Raw genomic sequence first — 10,353 nt, 5'->3', positions numbered from 1 at the left:
TAGCCTGCCAAAACTTTCATCACTGCTGTAAGGGCCGGCTGTTCTATCTTCCGATAAATCTCACTCGACAGGTTATTATCTATAGAATAAAAATTTAACTAGCGCATCTTTTATTGTTTTCTATTTCTACATATTTATCTAATAAATACGACTTACACGGTATCGAGAGTGCCGTGTAAGTCGTAATTTATCTTTTGGTTTCTGATCATTTATCAGATAAATAAATTTTACCGGCACGTGGAATAACGCAAATTAGGGTTTTAACCATTAAATTACCCGATACTTTATCTGAAGGTGAAACAACCGGCCCTAGGAGATGGACAAACACTGTAACTACTAAACTATCAATATGCTTAATAGCATTGGAAATGTTGAACGAAAGCAGTGATAGTTTGTCTGAAGAAGAAGAACAAATAGAATTATCACCAATGCAAGCAGTTCGTCCACGTATTAAAAATTATATGGACACAGTTAAGGAATATTCAGATGCGGAGTTTAAAAGCCATTTTCGGTAAGATAAGTGTAAAAAATACTATATTGTATACCTTTATGTGTAATGCTTTAAAAATAAATGTTAACTTGCCTGTGATCGTTTTTATTATGCAAAACATATAGTAACAATCTTACTTGAATATATCACAAGCTATGTAATATAAGGTAAGGTAGTTTAATTACAAGATGTCGCGTATAGTATTTGCATATTTATTAAATATATTAAAACCGCATTTAAAAAAGCAATCTGATAGATATGAACAATGCACATTTCCTCCCGACGTACAACTTTTAGTATCACTATGGACTATGGCAACACCTGATTCATATAGGTAAGTATGTAACTAAACAATACATAAAATACATAAGAATATGTTTATTCTTGTATTAAATGATTTTGTATTGAATCTATAGATTAGTGTGTGATCGATTTAATATTGGACGAGCAACTGCTTGGCGTGTTAATAGAAGAGTCTGTGCAGCGATTTATTCTTTAGCACTCCAATTCATTAAATGGCCAAATGAAGAAGAAGCGGAATATACATAGACGGATATTCAAATCAAACACAAGTTTTCAAAAGTAATCGATGCCATAGACGGTACGTTCGACGGTATGTACACATTCGTATACATAAACCAAAGAAACACGCAGAAAGTTATATAAATCGAAAAGGACATTATTCAATATAGTTGCAAGTAAGTAAAAAGTAGTGTCAAAAAAATAAAAATTCTTGTAAGACTTGTACACAATTAATATTTGTTGAAATGACATAACATACATATTTGTTATAGGTATATGATTCCACTTTGAAATTTATTCATTGTTACGCAAGACAACCCGGATCTCTGCACAATATGTGCGTATTTCGACTAAGTAGTATCCAATCCATATGCACAGAACACTATTGCCCAAGAGATAGTCATCTGATAGCTGATGCTGCGTATGCCGTGCAAAAACATATGATGATACGTTTTAAGAACAATGGTCATTTGACAGAAGCACAAATTAATTTTAATCAACGTCTGTTCGGCTCGTGCAATGATTGAAAGAGCCATTTACTGAAAGGACGGATTCGTAGTGTCTTGGATAAATTATACATGAAACGGACGGATCTCATATCCCAATACATTATTACGTGTTGTGTGCTGCACAATATTTGTATATTACATAATGATCTTATAGATGATAGTGTAAATATAGATGATATTGAAACAGACAATATTCCTATGAGTGCACATAATGAAATAAATGCTTACACTAAAGAAGAAGACATCCAAAAAGAAATACCTTAACATATATGCTGAGCCAGCGAGTGTAAAAAGACATGGTACATATGTTTTAATTAAAACAAATAACTGTATTTACTAAATAAATAAATATATGTATTTATAACAAACTGCGTTTTAATTTCTATATTTTATTTCTTATTATAACATACATTTTATTATAACATCTTTATTTTTTATTATAACGTATTATATTAATTTGCAATATCACATGTCAACAAAATATACTTATGTCTACACATTACAAGTAATAATCACAAGAAAAATATGAATAACGCAAAAATAAACTCAAACAATTGTGAACAAAACACACCATTTACGTATAACTACGTTAAACGTTATAAAATAAAGAACATTATAACTTAAACATAAAATATTAAAGGAACTTTTTTTAAGTTTTACTTTCAGTCTTATTCAGTTTTGGTCATCACATGTAGTAAATAAAAGTTCAACATTAATCTTTTTGTAATGTTTCTGATATCAAGTTTTTAATATCCCTTAATAGATCAATTTTTTCTTTATGTTGCGCATCTCTAACGTAGCCCTAATAACGGAACACTTTTTCAGTACTGCCAGTACTGGCACTGTATATCGGAACACACCTGATTGGACAGAGAGAAAAGGTGCCCAGTGACGTCACGAGTTTGCGACTCTTTTCCTGAGAAGCTTTCTACTCTATGACAGCCCGATACATGCTTATTCGCGGATCTTTGTTAATTAAGATCTCGGTAATTATTGTGAATCTCGCGAAAAGGTATAGAACTTTTCGACACAAAGTTTTACTTTTACGTGCCTACAAGCGATTGTACATCAGTTACCGGACATCCTGTATATTTAGTTTTTTAATAACTACATTAATTATACAGAATCTGAAAAAATTTCTACACAACCACAATATGAAAATAAATTGGATCAATTTGAAAAGAAAAATTATGTACTCTTTTGCAAGTTATCGAGTCAATACTTAATACATGTGATCCAATGAACGTGTGAAAAGCGATAGTCCGAACTATAGACTTGTATTTTCAGTTGTAAAACAATGACTTCATGCAATCTCCAAACAGAGGCAGAACAAACAAGCAAGTGGCGTGTAATATAGCTTAATTCTTGCAATTAACTGATTTTTATAACTGAAAATCATACACGCGCTTGCAGAATCCGAACCATCGCTTCTCATGTACTCATTACACATATAGTAATTAATAATTCAATAATTCAAACTATTGCAAATTTAAAAAAATAGCAAATAATTTTTCTGTTCAGATTGACCCAATCAATCTATCTTCACACATTAGTAGTGTCAAACTCTATATACATATTGAGTTTGCGTATTTGGATCTAAATTTAATTGTCCCAGTGAACTGCTGTCATTATGCGCTTTATTTCTTTACATCATAATCGCGATATCCGTCAACTAAATATGCACTTTTGAACTTTTTTTCAGACACAGTGATAATACCCACACAGACATTCATCCATTCAAACATCCATTAGACATCTATTAGATGTCGCATGGAGCTGTCGACGTTTAATAGACGTCTAATGGAATTTTTGTTCTGTGTAGGTATAATAGCATACGTACTGTTATTACAAAAATCCATTTTTATAATATTTTTTAATGTAATGTCATACGTCTCAGACAAAAAGTTGAAGTATATGTGTAAAATTTAGAAACAATTTTATTATTTGAAAATATGAGATAAGATTATAATACAAAAACTAAGTACAGTCAATTTATGCTTATTTTCGATATTCTAAGGAAATTATCAATAAATTGTAACATAATTTAGTTTTGTAAAATTTTTCATTTTGTGCAGTAAATATACAGATTTTTCAACACATTAATTTACAAGTCCTCTACGTTCTATCTCGGTATTCAATACCTTTTCAAAGTATGCAAATTCGTAACTTTAAAGTATGGAAAATTAAGTTGCGAAGGATCTTGCTATATGTCTGATATCGATTGTTTTATGTACAATGTGATGAAAACGAAGAGCGTCTTCGTTGGCATAGTAACTAGTCAACAATCAGAAATCACTGTACTTGCTTGTTCGAAATACATTTCTTTATATTCTACAGTATCAGTATGTTAGAATAAGAAATCTTCTGATTTATGTGATAATCAGTTAAATTAGAAACTTTTTATTATTTTTCAATCGTATACACTAAAAATTGTAAAACATTTTTTAAATCTAAGTGTATTTTGCCACAATTGTTTTTAATTATTAATCATTATTAATCATTATTGCAATATTTTAAAATATCTTAAGATTTATCTTTGCGTAGGTTTTACAAGTTAGACTTATTCTTATTTATTTACAATGATGGAAATGGAGATGAATGCTGAATTGGACAGTGTAAGTAAATTTCGTTTTTTATATAAAATAACTTTGACATAGTTATATTGTAGAAGAGTTTATATACGTATATATGTGTATACTCAATAATCAAAAAGTAAACTAACATATTTAAACATATTTAAAATGTTATTTTGTAAGTAAATTTTTGTTGTTCACTTTTTTGACTTATATCGATAATGTTTAAATAGATGTTACATACTGTAAATAATTTTGTATTAATATTTTTATAACATGTTTCTAACATTCTAATAATATTTTATAGATATTTTATAGATATAGATACATTGCGTATACATATTGTAGAAATAATAAAAAATAAATTGTTATAAAACGTTGCTATACTATTGCTATAATATTATAGAAACTATCAATTTCAAATTTGTACAATAAGTATTAAAAGTGCTGTATATGTTTTAAATACACATGAAAAAAGTACCAAATATATACTCACATCTGAGTTCTTATAAAAAAAAAAATAAATCTTTCAAATCTAATAGTTTATGTTTCTAACAAATTTTATGTTAAAATGTGCGTGTTAAAACTTAAAGTCAATTCTCTCTATTTATTTCAATATTTGTTGTTACCGCTTCTCTACCTGATGATGAACACTAATTGGTTTTTGACTATTTATGTCTGAGCTTTGACAGTTCAAGATTACGTAGGTATATTTGATATAATTCACGAGTGAAATAATTTCAAAATACATATAAAAATATGTATATGTACTATAAGCTTGATGACTATAAGCGTGTTTAGAAAAATTAAACATAAGACAAGTTAAATTTAAAACAAGTGTAGAGACAATGCCAGCCATTACAAACCAATATGTAGAATGTACGTGTATAAGATGTTTTTTTTTAAATAATTTCTTAAAGTTTATCTACGATCAAGCAATTCGATCCTTATATTCTTCAGATTTTCTTTAGTAGATCTTCAATATCTAAAGTAAAAATAAGAAATATATACGTATATACAGGGTGTCCGACAAATTACTTTAGCATCTTTTGTAGGCAGGTAGAAAGAGTAAAACTGTGTCAAAAAGTCTTGAACCATTTTTTTATTACATGTAATAAAGAAGTGATTATTGAATAAATCAAGCCAATCAGCGCCGACCTTCAGCCAAACGCACGTCAGTGAATCACGCGCCTGGTGTGCGTGAGCGCTCCGCGCGGCTCACAATAACGCTTTTTCTAACACAGAAAACAAGTTGAAAGTCCTGAAAATCAAAAGGAAACTGTTAATGTTTCAAGTTAAATTGTTTTAATAAAAATATATAAAATCTTAACTTCTCAGTAGTAGACATAATGTGAATAAGATTTTCCTGCAATCTACAATAATATGAACACTTTTTAGAAACAGATCTCTTAAAATAAACTCTCAATATCTAAAAAATCTTTTCTAAATCAAAGTTCTATCAATTTTATGTTTAGTAACTAAGTAAACAACTAAGTATTCAGGTTCATACAAGCCACTATGCTAGATATATGTACACAGCGCGTCACTGAATCGCGGAATAGGCGCGGGACCGGAGGGCAAGCGGGGCGGTTGCTCGCCAACAAGCGCTGTTCGAAACGTACGGCCCGCTTGCCCTCCGATCCCCGCGCCTATTCCGCGATTCAGTGACGCGCTGTGTACAATTATATGCATCAAAATTGAATTCATATAATCTATTTACTTTTGAATTTTTTATTTATTTTTTATAAAATATAAAAAATAACAAATACAATTCTGCATATAAATTGATTTTATTAAATATTGGAGTTCAGCAAAACAATTACTGAGTTGTCTTGTCAACACTTTACGTTAATTTGTTGATTTGAAAAGTAAGAAGTAAGAGCTAATTACATTTGATTGCTACAAAGCAGCTTGTTCTGCTGAACGTAGTCAATCTGCTGATTGTTTTAATTTACTTCGATTTTCAATTGTCCATATATTTTAGTGCATATGTATCTACTACACGTAATGTATGTTATGATGAAATAATGATTATAAACAAATTGTTTATATCATACATATCATTTTCTTTCAACACAATAATATAATTGATTAAAACATAATAATTAATAGTTAATGGAACAGACAGAAGACAGTAAAAAATGGTGCAGTACAACAATTATTAAAATTATAGAATTAATTATCACATGTATAACCTATTTGTACAACTTAAAGCAATAAGCAAAAAAAGTTTTCAATTTTAGTTTTTAAAATTATCTGTTAAATATAACACAGAAAATGATAATTATCTCAAACTAGTTTAGTTTAGTTATTTTTTAAAAATTGTAATTACTTACATGTTTTGTTTTAAGATTTTTTATAAATGTTCAAAAAATATATACTCCTATCTAAGTTTCTATCAACTTTAGTTAACATAATCAGTCGATTAACTGTCAATTGCGCTAACTATACTTGATCAATTCATTAAATTGATCAACGCAATTGATCAATTCTAACAAAATATTAATCGAAAAAGTTAATCAAAAACAGGCAATGAGAAACAGGCAACAATATTTTTTTTTAAATAAAAAGTTTGCTTTTTATTTTAGATAGAAATTAAAATCGGATCGTATATGTCAGTAGCACAGAGATATCAATTGAAGATATTTATGTTAAAAAATAATTTGTCTTAACAAAACAATTTTTCTTTCAGGATGATGGAAGTGAAAGCAGTCAATTATCTTCAGAAAGAAGCTCAGCAAGCAGCACATTTTGCAACTTAGAAAAAGATTATGCAAGGGTAAGAGTTATAGTTTTTACTCACGTAAGATATATATATATATATATATATATATATATATATATATAGGTATATGAACGCATTAAAGATTGTTCTTTTTTCTATAACTTTCGAAGAAAATTTTCTGCACATAATCTAATATTTTAACTATTATTATTTAATTTAATAATCTATTATTTAAGAAACTATTATGCAATTAATATATCCTGAAAATCACAAAATTTTAATATAAGAATTATATTTTTTCGTATTATTACTTTTAATTAATTGTTTTAATTATAACAGAGTTTTAAAGTATTGTATACATGTAGAAAATTCTCAGAGTCATAAATCTTCAATTCTCATTGTAATAAATACAATTGTAATTTTACTTTCAAGTCTAGATAATTAGTATTTTGATAAGAGAGTTGTCTGAAATTATAGATTTATCTTATCTGTACAGATAACACATGAGATGAAGTCTAACGAGGCTTTAGCTTGCTTTGAAGCTGAATATGCGAGACTTTACGAATTTTTGTATAAAACTCACAGAAATGAAAAGGAATTATCGGAGCAGTGCAGTATGCTAAAGGTATATGAAGATCACAGGGGAAGAACTCGATAAGTCGATTATTTAAATTTTCTGGTTTTGATGTTATTTGGTAGTTAAAATGGAGTTTTTTAAGTATCCAAAGCGAGAAAGAGAAATTTTTGAGATAGATTCTGAGACATAAACATTCTTATAAAACGTTAACACAGAAATACATATACGTATCAATAAACTTTAAAATCGCTCTTCTCTAAAATTACGAAAATGTGACTTATCAAGTTTTTCTCCTGTGGTTTTCATATGTAATTATATTTGAAACAGATCAAATTGTAGGCAAAAAGTCAAGTCTTATCTATCTTTATTGTTTTTCATCTTCATCAAAAATATATTTAAAATATTTGTTGAATGCTTTTCTAAGGAAGAAATTATGGAGAAAACATACAAAATATATGAATTGACGAAAATGACAAAAAGTCATGAAGACGAGATAATCAAATTAAAAGAAGAAGTTGTAAATATGACAAAGCTGGCTGATGCTGCACATACTCGCGAGCAAAATGCACAGGAAGTAATCGAAAATCTGCGACTTAATATCACAAAATTGAGTCTGGAGATTGATCAAAAGAATAAACAGTTAGCAGCAGAAAAAGAGTGAGTCTTTTTTGTATATAAAACTTTTATTTTTTCTACATCACAAAATTGAATTTCAATATAAAAATACAAAACAGTTTACGTTTAACCCTTCAATATGCCAGACGTGGGTCTCCTAGACCCACCCAAAAGTTTTAAACCGGTGTCTCTACTACGTATAGTTTAGCGCAATATCTGAAGGTCCTGAAAAAACTTTAGAACCTTAGACAACGGTAGAGATCATTGATAACGTCATTGGTTCAATAATATTGCGAATATTTAATTGTAAGGTGCAAAAAGAGTCAGAAAGACCCAAGTCTAGACAAGACATTGGCATTTTAAAAAGTAAATTTTTTTAAATAAAAATATATGTACATTTACAATAATCAATTTATTAGATTACGTGTAGGGTATGCAATGTGCGGCTACCAGAGCTGCCACTCGTAGAATATTCGCAAAAAATTGTCTTTTCTTGAAACGCTTATATATTCGAAACGACTTAAAATTTTTTAATCTGTTTTTTTATCGACGCAGAATCGTTCAACCATTCTATTAAAAAAAGAATATGTCAAAATATTTATTTATTAGAAGAAAAATTAACGCTCGTAATATAAATAGTAAATTGGAGTAAGGTTATCTAAGAGCAAGTTATAGGTGTTGAAAAAATTATCAAAGAACAAATCGTTATATTAACAACTTAAACAAACGTTTCGACTCTTTACTTGAGTCATCTTCAGTGTTTGATATAAAATAAAAAAATATATAAAATAAATATTGAAGATGATTCAAGTAAAGAGTCGAAACGTTTGTTTAAGTTGTTAAAATATAACGATTCGTTCTTTGATAATTATATTTTTCAACACCTTTAACTTGCTCGTCGATGACCTTACTCCAATTTACTATTTATATTTATTTATTGCTACCATATTGCATGTCAAAGTTAAGCGGTAAAAAATGTATTCCTCAAAAACACGTCCCAAAAGTAGGGATACGTATCGGTACTCGATACTTTGTGGTATCGAGTACTTGGCTTTCGGTATCGAATACTTCGATACTCGATATTTTTTATTGAGTATTTTTACCCATATAAGTACTTTGAAAATGAGTACTTACAAATTTTTAGCATTAATACTTTTATGCCTTACTCATTGTGCAGGATTATAAAAATTTGCTTATTTTGATTCCATAGTGATTTAATTTACTGTGACTCTTGCTCTCATTGTTGGTTTTTTTTTTTATTATGTTCGCAGCAGTGACATGACATGACAATTTTGCGCGTCGTCCAGCCAATGTCATTTCATTTCATTTACAAACTGTTTCAAGTAGTGACACAGATAGTGATTCCAATCATTCGGAAAGTCCGGCTAAAACTTACGATTTTTGGAATCACCATAAGGTTCTAGCACATAGTAAACAAAAAAAAGGATCTATCAGACAAAATTTAAAACAAGACGAACTGGCACTATATTTATCAAATCCGATTGCAACACTAAACGGTGATGTATTTAATCTTTGGGAAGAGATGAAAACCGTTTACCCCAATTTGTATAAATTGGCAAGAAAATATCTATTAATTCCCGCAACTTCGGTCCCGGCGGAGCGTCTTTTCTCCAAAGCAGGAATAACAATGAGCAAAACGCGAAATAGATTACTGGGTAAGAGAATGGAAAAAATATTATTTATGAGTGATTGCAATGAGGATGAATGGGTATTGAAATAAAAATATAATTAAGTAAATAATATAATATAAAGTATCATAAGTATAAGCATAAGCATAAATATATTATATAAGCATTAAGAGTTAATTTAAGGATTACAAATTATAACTGTACAAAAAATAATACAAAATGTACAATAAATATCATTAACTAAAGAAGAAAAGTATTAAATTTAAAGAAAGTAAGCATTTTTTTTTTTTTATACCAGCACAGTACAAGTACTCGATACTTTGAGTATCGAGTACTAAGGAACAAGTACCTTTTTGGTATCAAGTACTTCCATTCGATACCAAGTAATGAGTACAGTATCGAATACTTCCATTCGATATCGTATCCCTACCCAAAAGACTCATTGTGAAAATGTTTTTAATTTTATAATTTTTAGAAGACATTTTTATTCCTGAAAGCAGGGACTTATTACCAGTATNATTTCAATACCGGTATTATACTAGAGATTGTATACCGAAACCGATATAGTACCGAAATTGAGTCTTACCGTTACCGTTATAGTACCGAAAAAGAAACCGATATGTACCGAAAACCGTAATAAAATACCGGTATTATTTCGGTATTCCTACTAATGGTATTCTTAAAAATTAGATA

The 10,353-nt window shown here is 28.9% G+C and overlaps 1 protein-coding gene across 6 annotated transcripts in view; it reads left to right on the top strand.

Moving 5' to 3' along the window:
* LOC109861391 overlaps positions 1-10,353 on the top strand; it is a 15,190-nt gene continuing 4,837 nt past the window's right edge. Inside the window, exons 1-9 of one of the 6 annotated variants that reach the window (XM_020441022.1) lie at positions 1-71; positions 295-511; positions 788-824; positions 907-1,188; positions 1,285-1,820; positions 2,347-2,507; positions 6,787-6,873; positions 7,316-7,444; positions 7,821-8,053. In XM_020441022.1, the coding sequence (XP_020296611.1) occupies positions 2,457-2,507; positions 6,787-6,873; positions 7,316-7,444; positions 7,821-8,053 (500 nt within the window). In that variant the 5' untranslated portion in view covers positions 1-71; positions 295-511; positions 788-824; ... (1 more) ...; positions 1,285-1,820; positions 2,347-2,456. Of the gene's footprint in view, positions 72-294; positions 825-906; positions 1,189-1,284; positions 1,821-2,346; positions 2,534-3,223; positions 3,239-4,052; positions 4,137-6,120; positions 6,239-6,786; positions 6,874-7,315; positions 7,445-7,820; positions 8,054-10,353 lie in introns of those variants that run through there. The other 5 variants (XM_020441021.1, XM_020441020.1, XR_002250954.1 and 2 more) reach the window with 5 other exon arrangements.

This window comes from Pseudomyrmex gracilis, unplaced genomic scaffold, assembly GCF_002006095.1.
Source record: "Pseudomyrmex gracilis isolate BER0280 unplaced genomic scaffold, ASM200609v1 scaffold_722, whole genome shotgun sequence".
NCBI lineage: Eukaryota > Metazoa > Arthropoda > Insecta > Hymenoptera > Formicidae > Pseudomyrmex > Pseudomyrmex gracilis.
This window is presented reverse-complemented; position numbering and strand designations above follow the sequence as displayed.